At 41.9% G+C, this 21,830-nt stretch overlaps 1 protein-coding gene across 14 annotated transcripts in view; it reads left to right on the top strand.

Annotated features, from left to right (window-relative positions):
• Enpp2 (ectonucleotide pyrophosphatase/phosphodiesterase 2) overlaps positions 1–21,830 on the top strand; it is a 122,619-nt gene that overhangs the window by 32,950 nt on the left and 67,839 nt on the right. For 6 of the 14 annotated variants that reach the window (XM_063264324.1, XM_063264323.1, XM_039079978.2 and 3 more), the window contains exons 2-3: positions 9,903–10,002; positions 20,624–20,779. In XM_063264324.1, coding sequence (XP_063120394.1) covers positions 9,903–10,002; positions 20,624–20,779 — 256 coding nt within the window. Of the gene's footprint in view, positions 1–9,425; positions 9,680–9,902; positions 10,003–20,623; positions 20,780–21,830 lie in introns of those variants that run through there. The other 8 variants (XM_039079980.2, XM_039079979.2, XM_063264332.1 and 5 more) reach the window with 5 other exon arrangements.

The raw sequence follows: 21,830 nt of genomic DNA, 5'->3' as shown, positions 1-21,830 counted from the left end.
TCATTATATGTGACTCCAAGCTCCTATTATAGAGCAACATCTCCTCCACCGCCTCACAGCCCTGAACTAAGTTGTTTCCTACTGGGGATGTTTTTTCTCAATGAGACAACATGATAGGTGGCTTTGTAAGGAGCTTCTTTCACTTGGTGTGAAAGCATCCGCACTAGTACACACTCACTTCATTGTTTTGGTAGCAAAATGGTAACAGAATAGCGAGGGCAAAAGAGCATATCCTTTCTTTGCTCCTCATCCTGGAGGAAAGCAGCTATCCAGTCGTTCAGCAATCGTTATGGTAATTTTAGCTGTGTGGTTCCCTCCTCCTGACCCCTCTTCACTACGGAAGGGAAGTTCCTCTCTGCTCTGACTTTGCTGAGTCTCATAAACTCTTGCTTGCTAGAAGGGGAACCACGAGAGTGACAGCTGAGCTTCCTCTCCAGAGAGGCCATTGTGATGGGAACACTTGCCTTGGTGTTCCAGGATACTTCCTTCTAGACTGGAACTCGAACAGTTCCTCAGTAATTCAATGCTGCACTTTCCTTATGAGTTTTGACTATGGGGGTTGACCTCATGTCTTCAAAACTGTGTCTAGAACAACCCAGCTTTGCCAAACAGGGACTGTGCATTATCTCTTGGAGTCTGTAAGAAAGTGGAATGGGAGGTTTGCAACATTATAAGTTGATCTAATGTTTCCTAGAACCTATTACTGCTAAGCACCTATCTTATGTCCAATACTTGGTAAGACATTGAGAATGTCAGGGGATGTGATGGAGACCATATTCTCCTGAACTGAGTAGTGCACAGGCGAGTGTGAGAGCATGTATGTTTTATGTTTTAAAGAGATTGGTTACTTGCTTAATCTATTACATAATTTGGCCTTCTTATTAATCGTATGTGATAAGAACTATTTCTTCTTATAGAAATGAGTCTTTCAGAGACGCTGAGTCTCATCTTGAGGATTCGGATTCTGTTGGAATCTAAAACTAATTCTTAGCTTGTTTACTGTATTGTTGTTTTCTCCTGTTCTCTGAGGGATTCTACTTGTACTAGTGAGAGAAGAGATACTAAAACAAGCCATCAAACAGACAGAAAACACTGAGCGTCAGGAAACTGTGGAGAGCAGATACCTAACCTGGGACGGTTCTCTGGATTATTGAAGGTTGCACAGTGTGTGCTTCCGCCGTGAGGTGTGTTTTCCTGCAGATGCTGAGGCTTGGTGATAGTTATGGATTAGGATTTAGATGAGCATGATGAGAAGACCTTGCAATGCAAAACCACGTAAGCAAACATGAACTTGGACTCTGTATAGAAGCTGTTGTCTTCGGTGTTTCTTCCAGTGAGACGTCTGCCCTGGAGGCTGAGATTTGCCTTGAGTTTGGAAAATCAGAATACTCAAATAAGAGATTGTTTACAAGAGCATTCGAACAATGGAGACAATATATTGATTTCTTTTGTTTGCTTTTTCAACGTACTCGTTCAAGAATTTGAGGAGGTATTACAGGGTGAGAGAGCTGGCTGGTAAGACGAGATCCTGGGGTTTGGGGATTTAGCTCAGTGGTAGAGCGCTTGTCTAGCAAGCGCAAGGCCCTGGGTTCGGTCCCCAGCTCCGAAAAAAAGAAAAGAAAAAAAAAAGAGATGAGATCCTGGCCTTCCCCTCTCTATGTCAATTCAGGAAGTAGCAAATTTAGTCCTCACTATGTGTTTTAAGGTTTCATCTTAATAAAAAAAGTCTTAATTCTTTTTTAAGAGCCAAAAATCTTTCCAATAATCCAAACTTGTTTTGTAGATCAAGAAACTAGAATGTACAGTAAGAGAGCACTGAAATTTAAGGTTCTTGGTGCTCAGTGGTCCATTCGGCAATGCTTTATCATTTGCTTGTTACACCCCAGGTAGGCTGCAGAGCTGTGGGAGGGCTGTGGATACCTAACCTCTGCATCTGAAGTCCTACTGGGCCTAAGGCTGTGTGAGAAGGTCAAGAAAATCAGAGGACAGAGCAAGGGGACCCCATTGCTCTCCATTGGATGAGTAGGTCAGGGGAGGTCCTACTGTCATGTGACTCGAGTTTTCATAAATATATTAGGATTTGCAAGGGAGATTAAGTGAAGAGGCCATTCTAGGGCAAGGTAGCAACCTGTATTAAAAAACAGAGGTGCGCAAGAACACAACTTAATCAAGAAATAGCAAGCATTTTTCTTATTTAGAAAACTACCGTTTATTGAGCATTATCCTGTGCTAGGCATTGCGTTTGGTGATTTGTATGGATTACTTGCCCTAATACTCTGAAGAATCCTGAGATGGATAGCCATGAGTCTAGGGATAGAGAAGTACAGAGGTCACATAAGGCCTCACAGTTAAAACAGGACAAGGGCTTTGAATTGAATCTAGAGACTGCAGTCTTGATGGGTGGGAGTCAGGGTGTTGTGTGCCTGGTGAGCAGTTGGGTTTCAGCGGTTCTCAATCTTCCACCAAAGTAGCCAGATGTGATTGCTGCCCTAAGTCTCCTGAGTCAGTCAATCTGAGGTAGACTCCAAGAATGGGTGCTGCTCATTAGCTTCCAGGACATTCTGATTCGGCTGGTCCAGGCATCACACTTCAAGAGAGGCAGGGGGAAGGCTTTAAGTTTCAGAGGAAGGTTGTCAGCTATGTATCATATCTAAGGGTCTTTGGGTAATTTGTAGGGATGAGTCACAGATTTGATCCCTGAGGGCTCAGTGAAATGGTGTGTGGAGGAGATGGAAAGCAGCAAAAGAAGTTATGGTAGGGCCTCCTAAGGTACGACTCAAGGAAGATGAGGGACACAAAGAAGAAGGGAACTCGATCACTGGTAGCACTCAGCAAGCTCCAAGAAACAATGGAAATAGTTGCAGTCAATAATTTGAGTCTCTAGGGGTGATATCTGATCAGGAACAAGGCAAGCAAGAATTGCAATAAAACAAGTGGTACCAGCGTTTCCAAGAAAGGAAAGGAAGCTGGCTGGGAGAGCTGGTTCTCTGGGTAGCTGGATTTTGGATGTGTTGAATTGAGGCCCTCGTGTGGTGCAACAGAGAGATGTCCGGCTCTAGTGGGGAGAGGGAGAGGCTGTTTTACAAGACCTGGTGTTTAGCCCTGGCTTGGTCATTTACTCTTCCATTTCAGAGATGTCACATATTCTTTGTACCTCATTTTTTTTCATCATTAGGAAGAGAGAATACTAATACCCTTTTCTGCTTAAAGATACTAGAAGGAAATTGTTAATCTTATGTTGAAACTGTTGAAAAACCAGTTACCTTGGGCTAACAAGATGGGTCAGTGAGTAAAGGAGTTTGTTGCTAAGCTTGATAATCCCCGAGACCCACAGGTTAGAAGGCAATAACAGATTCCTTCAAGTTTTCCTGTAACCTTCACACTTGTGCTGTGGCAGGCATGCACACACACACACACACACACACAGACATACACAGACACACACAGACACACACAGACACACAGATACACTCAGACACATACACACACACAAACACAAAGACACACACAGACATACACACAGACACACACAGACACACAGATACACTCAGACACATACACACACACAAACACAGACACACACAGACATACACACAGACACACACACAGACACACACACAGACACACACACAGACACACACACAGACACACACACAGACACACACACAGACACACACACACACACACACACACACACACAGACATACACACCACCGTCATCAGCACCACTCCCAACACACCACACAAAAAATAGAGCTGGACATGGTGATGCACACCTTTAATCCAAGCACTCAGGAGGCAGAGGCAGGTAGAGCTCTATGAGTTTGAGACCAGCGATGTCTATATAGTGAGTTCTCGTACAGTCAGAGCTACAGAGACCCTATACCTCCCCAACAGCCCCCAAAAGGAAAAGTACTAAGATTAAAATGTATATAATTTAAAAAGAGAGAGAGAGTGTGCAAAAATCTGTTGAAAGAAGACAGAAAACCAGAAACAATTCTCGGTAGTCATCGTCCTACCAATCCATAAATGGTATGGTACACAATGTCAAAGTCACTTCTGCCATGTAAGTTTTCCTGTGGGTCTCTGAATGGGCACAGTCTTTCTGTTTGCTGGACTCTTGAATGCAGGTGAAGCTAAACAGTTAAATAGTGTTTTTAACTTTTAAAATGTTTTATTATCAGCTGGAGTTAGAACAAAGCTGACTTATTTCCTGAGGCTAAGTCTTTCAAACCTCTTTTGTTATGAGTTTATTATGCTCAAGGTCTCAGGTCACATTATTCTCCATCAACCGCCTCAGATGGTTTTGAAAATTCTTGACGAATGTTTTAAAACTACCAGCTGTGTGTATTCTTTATTTTAACCAATCCTAAGGGATTAACAGATAGCCACCCCTCCCCCGTGGGGTGTGTGTGTGTGTGTGTGTGTGTGTGTGTGTGTGTGTGTGTTCATGGGTGTGAGCATGGGTACTTATTTGTCAAGATGCATGTGTGGAGCTCAGAGGACAACTTTGGGTGTTGAAGCAGGGTCTCTTTTTTTATTCCTTGTTGTGTACACAAGGGCAGCCCGTGGGTTCTTAGGGATTTGCCTTTCTTTCCTTCTAGGAGGAACACTGGAGCCACAGATACATCACTAACACCAATATTTTACATGGGTTCTGGGGCTCCAAATGCAATTTCTCATACCCATGAGGCACATGATTTCCCACTGAGCCATCTCCCCAACTCTCTCTCTCTCTCTCTCTCTCTCTCTCTCTCTCTCTCTCTCTCTCTCTGTATCCCATTTAGACATATTTATATATTCCAATGCGAACACAATAAGTGACTTTCCTGAGAAGCTATGTGGTCATGGTAATTAATAAGTATTCATTAATTCTAAAGCCATCCTTAAAATCCAATAACCCTTCAACACTTGTATATGGTTTATTTATAGATCTTTCTCCTTACTCCTAGCCTTTCTTCCTGTCTATGCCAACCAGGGCCTCCCTGGTGCTGGCTGAAAGTCATTCTTTTAAGCTCAGTGATTGTATCCATTCTTGATTCCTTGCAAATTGTATTCACACTAGAAAGAGATTAGCTTTAAAATCTGATTAAACATCTACCTTCTTAAGCCTTCTAAGGGCTTTCCGTTGCTTTAAGGATAAAGATAATACCATTAAGACTACCTTTGAAAAGCCACATGACTGGCCTCCTTTAACCTCTGCACTCTGTCTTCACTCTTGTCCTCTCTGGTTCTCCAAACCTCATTCAAGCTGGCTGAGTTTCGGTCTTCACAGATTTTACCTTCATCCTACCTACACGAAATTTTTGCACATTGTGTTCTCTCTGCCTAGAATTCTTCCTCCTCTCTGCATCCGATCATTTGCTCAAATCACAGCTCAATTGACCCTACAAAGCCTTCTGCGGAGCCCTCCTAACTAGATCAAGCCTAAATTTTGTATTCTCAAAAGGCCATTGACTTCTACATGTCTGTACTTACCACAGGTTTTATTTCACACTTACTTTTGCCTCTAGTTGAATGCAGAAGACATAGATGATGTCTGGTTCAGCTTCCTATGTACTGAGAACAATGCTTACTACAGATAGGAGTTAGTGAATGTCAAATGATGAACGGTTAGTCACAGATTAATTTGTGTGCAATTCTTGTTAGATGTATAGCACATAGACAATCAGTGTAACACATAAGGCAGTTAGGACATAAATTAAATCCCCTGAGAAACATGACAGTATTGATTTCAGCTTTAAATTGTGTGATAATTAAGAGAACAAGTCCTCTTGGCATTTATACCGAAGCTTGCCGTTTCTCTACTGGCTAACGCCTGGAACATACATTACTTCTAAAATCCAACTCTTGCAACTTAGCATCTTAAGTCCCATCTGCAGTCCAGAATTGTGGAGGCAATGAGCCAGCCTGTTATTCTTTTCACTGTCAAAGCCTTCTGCCCATTAGGTTGGGAAACAAAGACCGTTGTTCATTTTGCGATTTCTGAATTTTCTAGTAGTCCTCAGCCAAAACAGAATTTAAAAGACAAGACATAATGACTTTTCAACTAGATTCGGGGGGGAAATACACAGGAGTGCCATTTTCTAATAGTCATGGTGTTTTGTTGTAGTTACAGTGGGGGCGATACTAAGCCAACTCAAGGCGGTTCAGCATAATGAGAAACAGGACATGGAGAAAGTTTTAGTGAGTTCCAGACAGTTTCAGAATTGGCAGTGAGAATGACAAGTGTCAATCACACAGCTTTCAAACCTCACGGGTCACCCCAAACCTTCTTATCTTGGTCAGGGCTGGAGAACAAGGATCCATAGAACCCTTTCATGAAAAGATGGACTGTGGATTTCTATAAATGCAACTTCTGTATCGCAACCAAGCAGCACACTGCTGCTTTGATAAACAACAAAGTAAATAAGTCACTACTCGGAAGTCCCCAGCATCCAGATGACCCCCTTGCTGGAGCACCCAGCTTGTCCTTGAGAGAAGGGGACTTAAAGTCCAATGAACAGTGAACACTATTACTAATCGATTAAAATTACGTTATGAGTTAGGTCCAGCCGTTCGACCTATGGGGCACTGGTGAAGTACGTCACTGTCATTTATTCTAATGTTTTCCTTAATGTGGTCCTTGTATGGCTTGTATCAGAATGACCAATTGTGCTATTCTTGTCTGTCCCCTAATTCTCCTTTCTTCTCTTACCCTTCAGATCCAGTGGAGCAGAATCTCTGGGGATAAGGCATAAATATCACATTTTAATACCTGCCTCTCAGGGGATCCTTATGGGTCATAAAGTTGGAGGCTAGAGTGATTTTTGAGGCCAAGTTGCTTACAAGATGTTTACAGGGTTAGGTTTTTCTCTGCCAGAGGGCAGTGTTCTCTGAAATATGGCTTAATAACCCACACTGGAGGTTATAGCGTTTTTCTCCCCCATACACTTTCTGCTGTTTTGAGCCAGTCAGTGATATGTGTCCTTCTATCAAAACCTGAAACACAATAGCAGGTGAACTTTCTTTCTTTTGAAAGATTTTTCAATGCAGTCTAGTCATTTTTGGTGATTTTTTGGACCTATTGTGTACACTGCCAGAGTTTTCTTTATTTGAGATAATGAGAGTTAATTGTGTTTTACAGTTGATTTGATGCCAACATAGGGCTATCCCCTGACTGTCTAATCTATAATGATACCTTGCAGTAAAAATCTGCTTGCCTTCTGTCTTGCCCAGCGAGCCCTGTTTGGGGGTGGAGACAAGAGGATTGTTGAGGATTTCTGATTGCCAGCCTGACTCTCATTTCAATGAGACTCCCTCTCTCAACGGAGTAAGGGGCAGAGTAATACAGCAGGATACTCAAAGCCCTTCTCTGGCTTCCACACACGAACACATGGAAAGCACATATGCCTTCATACACATATGCACATATAAAATACACACACAATTTGCTTAACTATAGCTAGATAGTGTGTATTTAGACGTGCGTGTATGTGTATGTTCTTGTATGTGTATGAATGTGTATGTGCATGTTTATGTGTACATACATATGTGTTTGTATATGTGTATGTATACGTGTATGTGTGTGCATGTGTGTGTTTGTGTATATGCATGTGCATGTGGGTGTGTGTATGCACAAGTGTTTATGTATTGACAAGTTCCTGATGCCCAGTGATCTGGTGGAAATACAGCTCTTTGCCAGAATGCTTACCAGAAACATTGGCTGATCTTGATCCTTTTGGGTAAATGGGTAATCCATTGCTGTACAGACCAGGATGTACACGACCAATTTGCTATCACACTTAGTCACCCCTTTTCCCTGCATAGCTAGTTTGCATGCCATAAAATAAAACAATAAAGCACGAAAGGATCTTCAGTTTCTGAGCTGTATTTTTTTCTCCTGAGGAGAGCCTCGGTTTTCTTAGAGATGGGTTTCTGTGTCAGAGAAAAGTCTCAAGTTGCTGAGTCTTGTAGGCCTGGGAGGCTGGAGAGGAAAGGAGGCTGTTTTTGGATCCTCTGTAGCATGCAGCGTACACTGAAATAACAGTGCAGAACCCATGATTTCCTCTTGGTTTACAGACTTCCCCGTAAACAGCAGTTTGCATCTGGAAACTGAATATATAGTAGAAAAATCTTAACATGGGGTTAACATCTTTTAGAGGCCTTGCTAAAATAATCAACTGCAGATCAGTTTAGCTTGGCATACAGACTAAAGCGAGAGGCTTGTAGATAAATTCATAGCCTGCCCCCTCTGTGAGAGTCCAAAGCTAAGAGGACCCGAGAAGAGCAACTGGATGTCTGGCAGTGTCTCTTCTTCTTTTCAGTGAGCTGTTTACTAAACTCTAGAGTTTGTAATGAAACCCAGGCTCACTCTGCAGTCCACGGAAACAAGCTCTTAGCTTTTGTGCTATCAGGTTCTATGCGAGCAGAGCCCCGGGGGCTTCCTAGAGCAGTTGCTGCCTGGAAGGCTCCTGCTTGTTTACATATGCACTTACGTGCTCTGCAGAGAACCACCGTCCAGGGGCCTGGCAGGAGAAGCCAAAAACAAGCCTCCCCTCATTTGAATCCTAAAGGCATATAATATGTAAACGACTTTCCGATTTAGAGACTTCTAAATTTGGTGTGGTTGCCAAGTTGCAAAATTGCTTAGGATAGACGCTTCAACACGCACAAGAAGAGCCTCACAGGACGAAGCTTCGACACAGTCTTTGCAAAGTAGATGAGCATTTGATAGGAATTCTTGCAGCCACTGCTTCTTTCAAGCTAAATTCAAGGCTAATCAAGCTCCCTCCCCTACTGTCCTTTATGCCTGCTTCCTACCCCACCCCCACCCCACAAACAAGCTGACTTTTGTCAGGAATGGGTAGAGACTGGGATGATATTGTCTCTTTTCATATTCAGAAGGACTTTATGCAACTCGGCTGGCCGTCCCAGTATGTTGATAAAAGTTACTAGTGTAAAATTTAACAACATGGAGGGAAAAAGAATGCTATCTCTTGTGTGAGTTGCAATTTTGGGAGATCCCATTGTTGTGAAACTCCTGAGGAATCAGAAGTAGCTGAGAATGTAGTTATATAGATACAGGGTCATTCTAACTGCCAGAAAAAAATAACCAGATGGTAAAGACAGGGAGATTTGTTTGGTTTATAAATTGTACTTTTTTCCCCCTTGTCTTTTAAAAAACCCTGAAGTTGGAGGATTGAGGGCATCAAATAACTACATAGCAAACGCTTCGAGTTGATGGGAAGTTCTGGGCAGCTCTGATTCATTTTTATCGGATAAAATACATTTGGTTTCTCTTTTGACAAACCATGTATTTGTGAGGGAAGGAAGGAAAAAAAAAAAACGAACATGCACTGTTATTGGCCACAGCTACACAAGAAGTCCCCCGGTTGCCAAAGGATACCACATGAAAGTGTCTGTGCGAGGGGAGGGGCCGGCCAGGGGGTGGGGCCAAGAAGGATGTTGCCTTAAGCCTCTTATGCTCAGAGTTGCAATTTGTGAACCAACTGTGATGAAATCGAGCTCTGCACGAATCAGATGCGCCTGTCAACTTCCCAGGTGGGATTGCTTGGAGTTAACAGCCTGAACTCAGAGCCCCGAGAGCAGAGCATTCAGGGCAAGCAGAGAACACCCTGCAGAGGCTTTCCAAGAATCCCTCGGCATGGCAAGACAAGGCTGTCTCGGGTCATTCCAGGTAGGAGGACGGTACGGTGACTAGCGAGGTGCTGACTCTCCCGGATTACTGCCAGTTGGGTTCGATTTGTTTCTTTTCTCCTCGTTCAAATTCAGACACGATCTGAGAATGCCTTTCAGAATTGGCAAGACTCGGGGTGTTAGGGTCATCTGAACTACTTTCATGCACTTTGAATCCATCTAATCTAGCTGTGTTTGACAACTCCATCTCCTTATTCCCTCAGGTAATATCCTTGTTCACTTTTGCCATCAGTGTCAATATCTGCTTAGGATTCACAGCAAGTCGAATTAAGAGGGCAGAATGGGATGAAGGACCTCCCACAGGTAAGAGTAGTAGCTATTAGCAGTTTTGTTTCTCTAACAGTGCTGTGCACTTAGGCAGTCTTCATCAGCCACCTTGGGCATTCGTCTTTCAGACGGCCTTGCAGGGCGATTCATTTAGCCCAAGGTGTGTCTCTGTCATGAAACCAATTCTGTCTATAACTTAGGTGTAAAGAATGACGCTTTAATCAGAGACCTTTACTGTCGATTCTCAACAACTGGATGCATACATTTTTGTATCCCGAAGTTTATAAACATTGAAATAAAATGAACATTTGTTCCTAGACACAGCTACGCTAACTTTAGTGAGACTAGGTATGCCTTTAGTGTTGGAGAAGGATGAGGCTGGCAGGTTCCATGTGGTACAGAGGACTGAGACTGATGTGTTGTCATGTGGTATAAGGGACATTATTTGCTACCAGAAAGTTCTAACCTAGGAGTGAGAAAAAGAAAGGATGTTAAAAAAAAAAGGCAATAAACTTAAAAAAAAGAAGCTAGAAATTTAGAACTTTGGGACTAAGATTTACTGAGACTAGGGGAACCCTCCAGGTAAGCTCTTTAGAGAGTTTTCAAGAGCAGATCTGCACTGTGTTTCCTTCTGGAAGAAGGCAAGGTGAGTTTTCCGAGCTGACTTAACTAACACAGCTGGAGTGAATGAGGCTCCTTTGCAGTGGGCTGTACCGAGCAGAGTGGGGCTTCATAAAGGAACGTTTGTGCAGGCTGAGGGGGCCTAGTTGACCTGGTCTTAAGCAATGGCTTGGTTAATTTCCTGGAAATTGGAGCTGCTGATGGTTTCAGAATTAAAAAATTGTATTCGAAATGACAGGTACTCTAGGGGGCAATATTTTCTTCCCTTTCTCTGACATCACAGTATGTTTTCTGTCTCCCCGGGAATTTGGTGTTTCTCTGCGTTTCTTGATTGGCACACTGTGAAACACCACCTGCCTTTATACCCCTGTAAACCCGTATTACTAAATGAGGTATAATGGAATATTGAATCCTCCACACGGCAAGCAAGTGATCTGAGTTGGGCTTAAGGATGTTGAAGGTGTAGTAGGAGACATGGATGAGGGAGCTGCAGCGAAGTGTACTTTGGGAAAGAATGAGAAAACAGATCTTAAAAACTTGTGGCCCCGGGGAACCAAAGGGACAAAACTGCATTGTGTTTCACTGGGGAGAGGGGAGAGGGGTTGCTGGGCCAAAAGAGAATGCTGTTTTTATTGGAGGCAAAAGCTGTCTTCAAAGCCCTCTTTTTCATACCCGGTAAGGCTGATTGTGACAGGGGATCAGGCCCTTGGCCTGAGCATGCTGCTCTGACAGCCCGCTGCCGGCTCCTTCCAGTGTGCCTAAAAGGAACCATTTTTCTGCTTTCTCTAAATGATAGTGGCCGGAATCGATGCTGTTTCTTTAATGACTGCATTATTTTCAAACTTGACTCTTTTTTTTTTGGAAATGGATCATGAAAGTCCCAGCCTGGGACCCTGGGTCTATATTAATAAGTGCTACTGTCACAGGCAAGTCACTTGTAATGTCTCAGCCCTCAGCAATAAGGATAAGTTTAGAAGACTTTATTTTCTAGATTATTAAAAAATATAAATGAATAAAAAACTGTTCCCGCCATCCCGTCTCATCTCCTACTAATCGTGTGTTATCTCTACCAAAAAGCTTGAAAAGTATGGAATAAATGTTTTAGCCCCTGAAAACATTGCTCATATAGTAAATTACTTCCATATGTTGTAGGAACTAGATACAAGACAAGCAATGTCAATATTACTTCTGGAAAACTAGTCTACAGTACTACTTGTCAATTAAACATGCTGCAGAATACGGCTTCTTGAATTAATAGAATCGGTATCCTAAGCCTTTATGGCGAGAGTTCATTTCACCTCCATGAAGCGTAGTTATAGGGCACCACACAGTTTATATCCGAGTTTCAGGACTTCCATAGCCTTATGTGGCTTTTATTCTTACGTTTTCTTTTGATGCTGCTTACCTGCTGTCTACACACTGGGGTTCATTTCTGCTTAAATAGAGAAAACAGAAGATTCCTTTTGGAAACCCGGTGAGGCAGGGTGTAGACAGTTTTTATATCTTTTTAACTGCTAACAATAGTTGGAAGGGGGAATCTCCTAAATACTACTAGTGCTAGGCGGTTCTGACAATTAGCTGAACTTTTGCATCAGAGAACATTGGGTGAAGTTTTTCCCCCCTACATTTTAAACAATAAAAGTCAAGAGAGAAAATACCCTAGGATTTTTGTTTGTTTGTTGTGGTTTGTTGTTGTCTTGTTTTGTTTTAACAACACTCTGGGGCAGAAAGAATTCCTGCACATTCAGGACCATCAGGTGTTTCACAAACAAGAAACACAAAGGCCACTCATGTATATGAGGGCAGAGCAAGAGCCACCATTCAAAAGTATGCAGCTTCCTTTTCTGTCCTGGTCGCTTGTCAGGGCTCCTGGGTAACAGCTGAGAATACTCTCACTGTTACACTGTGAACTAAGGTGTCTGCAAGGCTGTCACCACGCATAGTGACTTGTAATTAATTAACTAGTACACTTGTTGCCTGGAGTTATTGTTAGGATCTGATGACCTATTAGAAGCAGAGGGGAATGAGAGCTTCATCAGATCCTGGGATGCGTAGGAGGTGTGAAGTGACCAGAATAAAGTTGACCAGTTATAAAGTTCGGGAAAGCGACACTTAGGTCAAGAGGGTGGCAGAATTAGAATTTTAAAGGAACAATAAGTGCAGTTGAGTCGGATAGCTTTGTTTAAACATAGGCCGTGGTCTCTCTGTTTATCTATAAAATGGAAAGAAGACATATGTGCATGCAGTTGTCTGCACACAGGCATTCATGTGGATGGGGCATGTCTAGAGTTGTGCAGGAGTCTGGGTTATAGAAGCTACACTTCTTTCAAGACCCTCTCAGTACCCAGGTGGCCATGGGTACTCTTGACACTTGACTGACAAAGTGAGATTCGTGAGCTTGTGAATACTTGGCTAATAAAAGTTTGATAACTTGGTCTAATCTATCATCATTTTTATTGGCTTGAAAGGAAAGTTTAAGAGCACATGAGTGGTGAATTTGTGGGCAAATACGAAACAAAAAGCACAGCTAACGATTTTATTAGAAAATTCAAAGTGTTGCTAGGGATGAAAAGGCTCACGATCTTTGATAACTTTAGGAATCCCAGTGTTGAAAGCACTTTAAATAACATTCCAGCAGAATGCAGCAAGATATAAAACTGACGGATGATCGGCCATCACTCTGTGAGGACAGTGATCAGATGGAGTAATATACACCATGAGACTTTATATTAGACTGAATTTAGGGAGTTTGCGTCAATGGAGTGAGACCACCTGAGTTAAGATTCAGGGAACCCACAGAGTTTGCAGGTCTCTGTGGAGTGGGGCTCAGAGTGGAGGTTTCTCCATTTACGTTGATACGACTGAGAATTCTCTGTAATGTTTCTATGTCCGAAATTTCAGTATGCTTTGTTCAACGTAATTTTCCCTTTTTGTTTTATTCCTTGATTTTTCTTTTATTGAAAATAGATTTTTTTTCATACAGCATATTCCAATCATGGTTTCCCTCTCCCAGCTGAATCCACAGTATTTCTGTTTCTCCTTAGGAAACAAAGAGGCATCTAAATAATAGTAATAAAGTAAGATAAAGCAAACAAACAGACATAGGATAAAACAAAGAAATAAACGAACAGAAGAAAAAGCCAAAGAAAAAGCACATGAAACATAAAGATTCGGACACACACACTCACACACACACACACACACACACACTCACACACACACACACACTCACACACTCACACACTCACACACACACATACACACTCACACACACACACACTCACACACTCACACACATACACACTCACACACACACTCACACACACTCACACACACACACTCACACACACACTCACACACACTCACACACACTCACACACACTCACACACACACACTCACACACTCACACACACACACACTCACACACACACACACTCACACACACACTCACACACACTCACACACACTCACACACACTCACACACACACTCACACACACTCACACACACACTCACACACACTCACACACTCACACACTCACACATACACACTCTGACATACACACACTCACACACTCACACACACACACTCACACACACACACTCACACACACTCACACACACACACTCACACACACACACTCACACACACTCACACACACTCACACACACTCACACACACACACACACTCACACATACACACTCTGACATACACACAAACACACACAGAGGAATCCCATAAAAATCACAAGGTTTTTAAATTGATAAACATCACCAATCTTTCAAAATCGTGATTATTAAACAACACCCAAAGTTTACAGCCTCTACAAATTTGAAAATTCTTTAATTAGTTAGTGATGTAGTATTTAATTAATGGATGTAGTACTTAGTTAATAGGTGTAATTAATTTAGTTAATGGATATAACTCTAAGAGTAGGGAGCCTGAGACAGGAAAGCCACAAGTTTGAGGCTATTCTGGACTACACTGAGAGACCCTGTATTAATCAATCAAATCCAATAAGTAATCTTCCTCTGTTCGATAAACAGTTCGGCTGTGCTATGATGATCTAACATCTTAGCTGAGCAGCAGTGGGTCGATATGTAAGTCACTGGTTTGCTTCTTCAGTTAGAAGGTAGATTTTTATAGCAAAATGACCTCAGACTGAAGAGGGCATTCTGTTGTAATGTACGTCAGAGAAGGTGCATGACGAAACTTCGTGTTCTGCTTGGGTTGAGGCTGGTGTCTACATTTGTAATTGATAGAGTCACAGCACCTGACTGGAAGTGACCAGGTTCTTGCTCGCCGACAGGTTTGCAAGTTATTCAGATTTATGTGATTAACTACATGGAGTACTACTTGAATGGTCTGGAGATTAACTTAAATTTTTTTTTAAGTTTTCATTTAAATGACAGAATTATGCTTTCTTTTAGTTTGTGATGTCTTTCTACTTACAAATACGTTGTGTTTATTGACACAGTGTTTCCAGGGGACAGATGTTTGAGAACTTGCTGGCGGACCCGTTTAGCCATTTCTGCCTCTGTCTCTGTGTCTCTCTCCTCTACCTCTATGTCACATCTCCCCCGACCCTGTGAGATCTAGTCGAGCAGCTTTGAAGAGGAGAGACTAGAAAGTTCTATGCTTAGGAAGCAGAGAAAGCTGACGCGGAGGTCTGTGTGTAAACTGGTGCTTGTTAAGGTTTGAAGTGAAACCTCCAGAAAAAAAGGGTGAGAAACAGCTCAGTCAAGAAAAGATGATGAGAATGGATTAGTTGGTACTCTGGAAGAGGGAGGTAGCAGCATTCCAGCTTCTGGCGGAGTGGCGGAGTGGCGGAGTGGCGGAGTGGCGGAGTGGCGGAGTGGCGGAGTGGCGGAGTGGCGGAGTGGCGGAGTGGCGGAGTGGCGGAGTGGCGGAGTGGCGGAGTGGCGGAGTGGCGGAGTGGCGGAGTGGCGGAGTGGCAGAGTGGCAGAGTGGCGGAGTGGCGGAGTGGCGTTCTGAATGTTGTCCACTTGCCTCAAGTCCTTGCTTGCAGGTTGCACTTGAGACCTGACAACAGACAGAAGGGTAACTGTTTTTGTGCTTTTCAGAGAAGAAGCCAGCGTGAGAACAGCCCACCACCCATTTTAGGGCTTTGTTTTCAGCAGACACCTGGGCTGAGCACCAAGAGCAGAAGGCAGTGATAGATAGGGACTGGCATGCGACTCTGCCAGTGGGACCAACCTGCTAGAAGAAACTTAAGTTCCTCTAGCTTTAGGCTAGGCTTTTGAAAATTTAAATCTCACCATCCTTCCTGGCCATCTTCCAGATTTGAACTTTCCACTTAACAAGAAGATGTGGAGGAAAACATGATTGAGACTATAGGATAGAGTGGCCTTTGATGACAGCCCTTGTCATCAGTTAGGCTCTTCCTAATAGTCCAATTAAACTGTCAGTAGTCTGTGGTTTTTACATGTCTGCAGAACAAACAATACCAGAAGTAAGGTGCTCTCTCTCTTTCTAGTCTCTCCTCTTCAAAGCTGCTCGACTAGATCTCACAGGGTCGGGGGAGATGTGACATAGAGGTGAGGAGAGAGACACAGAGACAGAGGCAGAAATGGCTAAACAGGTCCCCCGGCAAGTTCTCAAACATCTGTCCCCTGGAAACACTGTATCAATAAACACAAGGTATTTGTAAGTAGAAAGACATCACAAACTACAAGAAAGCATAATTCTGTCATTTAAATGACACACACACACACACACACACACACACACACACACACACACAGAGCAAAGTAAATATCCTAGAAAGGGGTTTGTACTTAACATTTTCAAGTAATCCTGTTCCTTTCTGAATTACAGATTTGAAAGAAAGAGATTGTCATTTACATTTACGTGTGGTTAAACCATGAAATTATACTTTGGTGAGACAAAGCCCTGTGCATTGGTGTTGTTAGGGATTATAGTTGTGTATTAACCATTTTAAAATTCAAAGTCCCTCTGAACTGATTTATATAGAATTGTAACGTTTGGTTTTTAAATTTAGAGAGCAGCCTTCATCTCTGAAGGGAAACAGCATCGTGTGAAAATGTAGTTTTAAAAAAAACTAATTAATTTACTTATTAAGCATATAGTATTCTGCCTGCATCTATGTCTGAAGACCTGAAGGGGGCACTAGATCCCATTGCAGATGGTCGTGAGCCACCATGTGACTGCTAGGAATTGAACTCAGGACCCCTGGAAGAACAGCCAGTATTTTTAACCTCTGAGCCGTCCCTCCAGTTTATGAAGTTGAAGCTTAAAGGCTTATAATTTGAATGTCATACCTGCAAGTGCCTCCACCACATGCTCTCTTGTCTCTCTCGGTACTTGAGGGTGCTTTTGGTTGGTTTGCTTTTTCATCTTCCTTATTCTGTGATTTTCATGTCTGTCTTAGCAACAGTGGAAAACGATGGGGTAGCAACAGTTGGCTGCCATGTTGTTTGCCTCCTCTCCATGAGTTACAGAACTGAAGTGCTTATGTCCTTCTTCTGATTGGGGTCAAATAAAGGAGGGTCTACATTGAAAATCTCGGGAATGGCATTGGATTATTTCTAATAAAAAGACAAGTCTTCAAAAGGTCTAGGGCTAGTGAGATGCCTCAGAGGGAAAGGTGTTTCCCACTTAAGCCCAAGTGACCAGTGCTCATGGAACCCTCGTAAAGGTGCAAGGACAGAACCAAATTCATGAGGTTTTCATCGGACTTCCACATGTGTGCCCCAGCATGTGCTTCTGCACACATGCATGTTATCTACATGGATAGGATAATAATAAGGAAACTGCCCCCCCCAAACAAAACAAAACAATCTATCCTTAGGCTGGAGGTAGGGAGGACACAGACCCTAGGCAAGGAACTTTTTAAAAAGCCTGTATACAAAGGGTGACTTGTAGAATGACCACGACTATGTTTGTTCTGACTGTAGGGAGGTGGGATGGGATAGAGCCTGGAAAGGCCAAGGCAATTCTCATTCCAGCATGCTCTTTATTGTATGTATGTATGTATGTATGTATGTATGTATGTATGTATGTATGTACTGATTTTGCTGTTTTGAGATAGGGCTTCACTCAGAGATCTGCCTGCCTCCCAAATGCTGGGACTAAAGATGTGCCCCACTATCTTTCTCCATCTCCCTCTCTCTCTTCCTCTCCATCTCCCCCCCCCCAAACACATATACACAAAGGGACGGCAGCTCACACTTCCTAGGATTAGATTAGAAAGGTTCTTACATGGTCAGACTATCTTTTCATTTTTCTCTCTGTTATTCTTGGCTTAATTTGCCACTGTTATCCGAGAATGAATTCTGGCCCATGTTTCTCCTGATTCACACAGGAGCTCACTCCTCACTGAAGCTGCCGATGGCCTGCTCTTGCACATCTTTACTGAGAAGTATCTCTGCAGTAAACGTGCAGCTCTGACAGCTGTCCTCAGTAGGAATCTTGGTGAGAAGGACCATACCCGATATGGCAAGCTGTTGAGTGGGATTCAGTGCATTCCATAGACAGCAAGGGGCACATGTGAGAATAACTGTTATTGTGGGAAAATATTTACAAATCACCTTGCTAGGATGGGCAAAGAATAATCACAGCCCAACTCAGGATGCATACAGGTATTGAAGAGGTAAAGAAAGATCCAGGGAAGATCTTGGTGAGGACCATAGACAATAAGAAGGTTTCAAATAATTGCTGGAACCTTAGGAAGACAAGACAGGGTGAGCACAGGCTTCTGTTCATTATCTTAGCTATTAGAATTGCTGGGCTTGTTTACAGACACAGCTCAATGGGAGTGACCACTGCTTGAATTTATTAGACACTGGTTCAAATGATATCTTAGCACTACCCTTAAACAAAGAACATTCATTCAATTACAAGTTTTTCATTATTTTCCCTTTTGCTGTGAGATTTTTTTTCTTCTATTTTTCCTTCTTGTCTGCCATGGTTTCTTATGGCTCAGCATACACAGTTGATAGGTTGGCCAAAATCAACAGAAAAAAATGTGGTCTGTGGAGCAGAGGTAAGACACTGCATTGAAAACAGACATAATTTTTTAAAACTGAATTGATGTGGTTTGAATTTATCTCAGCATCCATCCCTGAATCAACTGTGAGAAAGCATTTCACGTCTCATGGTCTAGTGAATCTCTTTGCTTAACGTCAACTGATCTGATGCCATTTAAAAGGCTAGGATTGGGTTACTCTGCTTACAAATGGGACAGTTGACTGAGGGATGAACTACATATTCAAATAAATTGCATGGATGCATATAAAATGGTTATTTAATATCTGTTCTCATGTGCCTTGCTTTTTCTTGATTTTAAACTCAATATATGTGTGGTGCAAAGAATTAGTAATTTCCTAAATATAGAATTTATAAACATCATATTATAAATGATATTTGCTAAGACAAATATATATATATATATATATATATATATATATATAAAATATATGTATATTCAACTCCACGCATGGAGACTAGAAGACAATAAACTAAAAGGCCAGACAATATCTGATTTCATAAAATATTGCAAATTTCAAACTAGACGATGTTTTTGCAATTTTTAAATAAATCAAACTCTTATATATTTAGCTTTGTTTCTGGATCTCATCCACAATATTATTTTCTACTACTAACTCCAATTATTTACCTTCAGAATACACTTTTCTATCCTGTCATCAAATTACTTCTTCTTTTGAACACCTTTTATTTTGTATGTTTATTTCCCAGTAAGATTTTCTGTCCTCTCAACTTGGTAGAATTATTGGATTTTCCTCTGTGAGCATATTGAACATTTAGGTTTAGAATAAATTAATATTTTTTCTTTTCTGGTATTGATATTTTTTGTCTTTAAAGTTGGGTGCCCTATGACTTACATAGATTTTTCTAGACTTGTATTTTTCATAAAGCTTCAGTATATTCTAATTGTATAGTATATTTTTAATTGTGTGTGTATGCACATGTGAATGAAGTGCTCATAGAGGCCAGAAAGGTAGTCAGATCTCCTGAGGTTGGAGTTATAGTCAGTTATGACTCACCTAATATGGGTGCTCCAAACTAAACTTAAGTCCTGTGTAAGAGCAATATGTGATCTTAATCATGAACTATGTATTAAGCAACTATTTTTATCTGTCTTTTGAGGAGGCAAGGAGTCAATCTCAGCTCCTAGAATATTCTTTATGGTAGGTTTTACATATGTATTATTAAATTCATATCTTGATTTTTTTCTTTTAGTTAGGTGCTATTGTGAGTAGACCTTCCAGTTAAATTTCAAGCATATAGTGCCCAATATGATAACTTAGATGAGAATCCATCATATCACATTCTTTCATTTATTAAACTTTGGTTCTTTTGAGATTTTTAGATTATATCATATACAAACAGTGATATGGGGTTTGCTTTTGAAGTGGCAGTTGTGTTCCAGTAATACTAGATAGACATGGATTCTGTAGTTAGAAGAGATTGGGCAAGTACTCGGTTCTGATCATAGTGTTCAGACTGGTTTTGAACACTCATGGTTCACATTGCCACCACTTTTGGTGGTGGTGACAGCAAGGTCTTGCTATGCAGCCCAGGTTGGCTTTGAATTCTCTTGTGTCTTCTTAGTACTTGGCCATAGGCATACCGTAACCAAGCTCCATAGCAGCATGGAATTTAAAATAGGAAATGAACTCTTATTTCAGGAGGGATACTCACCATTGCATATGTGCAGTACCAGTAATTGTAGTCATGAGTACACCCAACGTTTGTTATTCTGTATATGCTTGCTATCCTGACATGTGTTTCATGTGTTATTTCTTTTAGTTCTCATTTCAATCTGGAGTTGGTATTTTACAGATAAGGAAACTGTGGTTTATGCAAGTTGGGCAACATGTTTGAGGTACCCAGGGAGCAGGTACTGATGCTGAGCTTCTCATCCAGAGTTTGACTGCACTTCCACCCCAATGGCTTCTGAGTGCCACTCTTGCATTAATGCCATGGCAAGCCCCTAAGCTGCTGTCTTTTGCCTCTTCTTTGAACGGCAGTGCTGTCTGACTCTCCATGGACCAACACCTCTGGATCCTGCAAAGGTAGATGCTTTGAGCTTCAAGAGGTTGGCCCTCCAGACTGTCGGTGTGACAACCTGTGTAAGAGCTACAGCAGCTGCTGCCACGATTTCGATGAGCTCTGTTTGAAAACAGGTACGTGACTTCTGGAGGCCTCACACTTCTAGCAAAAGGCTCAGTGTCACTAGCTTGTTATACACCTCTGCTTTGGCCTATTTACATAGAGGGTTTTAGTTCATTTCTTGAATGACTGATGGCTGCATGAAGTACATACTTAATATGAGTAACTTGGCTCAACTGTTCTTGGTCCAGTCAAAGAAGGCAGTTTACAACTACAGGTCCTATAGACTGAAAGCACTAGGTTTAAAACCAATTCTCTGTATTCTGTGCAAATGGAAAACATTTATGGAATCAATCTGGGGTCTTGTGCTCTGGGTGCCTCTGAAATCTTCTAAAAATTTCCTTGTTTTATTTATCCTGTAGTGGAAGGGTCATTCGAACATATGAGCTATCGAATGAATGCTTGCAAGTCAAGGGGAAATAAGCTTTGGGATTTTGTTATATCCTCTGCTTTCAAAGTCAGTTTTAGATAGGACTTTTTGGAGTATCCTGCATGCTCACCACTATGTCATATGATCTACATAAGCAGAATCCCTGCTTTGAGCACTGGAAACCGATTTCTTAGCTCCCCTGACAAATTATTACATCTGTGCATGGGTGGTATTTTGGAAAGCCCAATTTATCATTGCTATTTGTCTGGTATTTTTTTTCTTTTTTCTTTTTTTTGGAGCTGGGGACCGAACCCAGGGCCTTGCGCTTGCTAGGGAAGCACTCTACCACTGAGCTAAATCCCCAACCCCTTGTCTGATATTTTTAATGAGACATTATTGCCTTTACTTAAACCTTAGTTCCTGATTTATTTGAAAATCAACATAAACTCCCTAACTGGGACTTATTTTCCCTACAGCTGGCAGAGTATAAGGGCTTCATTAGGTTACTTTTTTGCATAATTTGTTTTCTAAGCACGCAGACATATTTTTGCTGTGGCTTTCTTGTGGAGCTTCTACCAAGGTCTTCAGCTGTGATTCTGCAAGCTTGGAGCTGAGGCTCTTGTGAATTGAGTGTGTGGGTAGAATAGACATTCCCTCAGAGCTCTTTGACCCTAAGACATAAGTGCAAACCTGCA

This window comes from Rattus norvegicus, chromosome 7, assembly GCF_036323735.1.
Source record: "Rattus norvegicus strain BN/NHsdMcwi chromosome 7, GRCr8, whole genome shotgun sequence".
Lineage (NCBI taxonomy): Eukaryota > Metazoa > Chordata > Mammalia > Rodentia > Muridae > Rattus > Rattus norvegicus.
The sequence above is the reverse complement of the archived record's forward strand: the minus strand, read 5'-3'. Positions and strand labels throughout refer to the sequence as shown.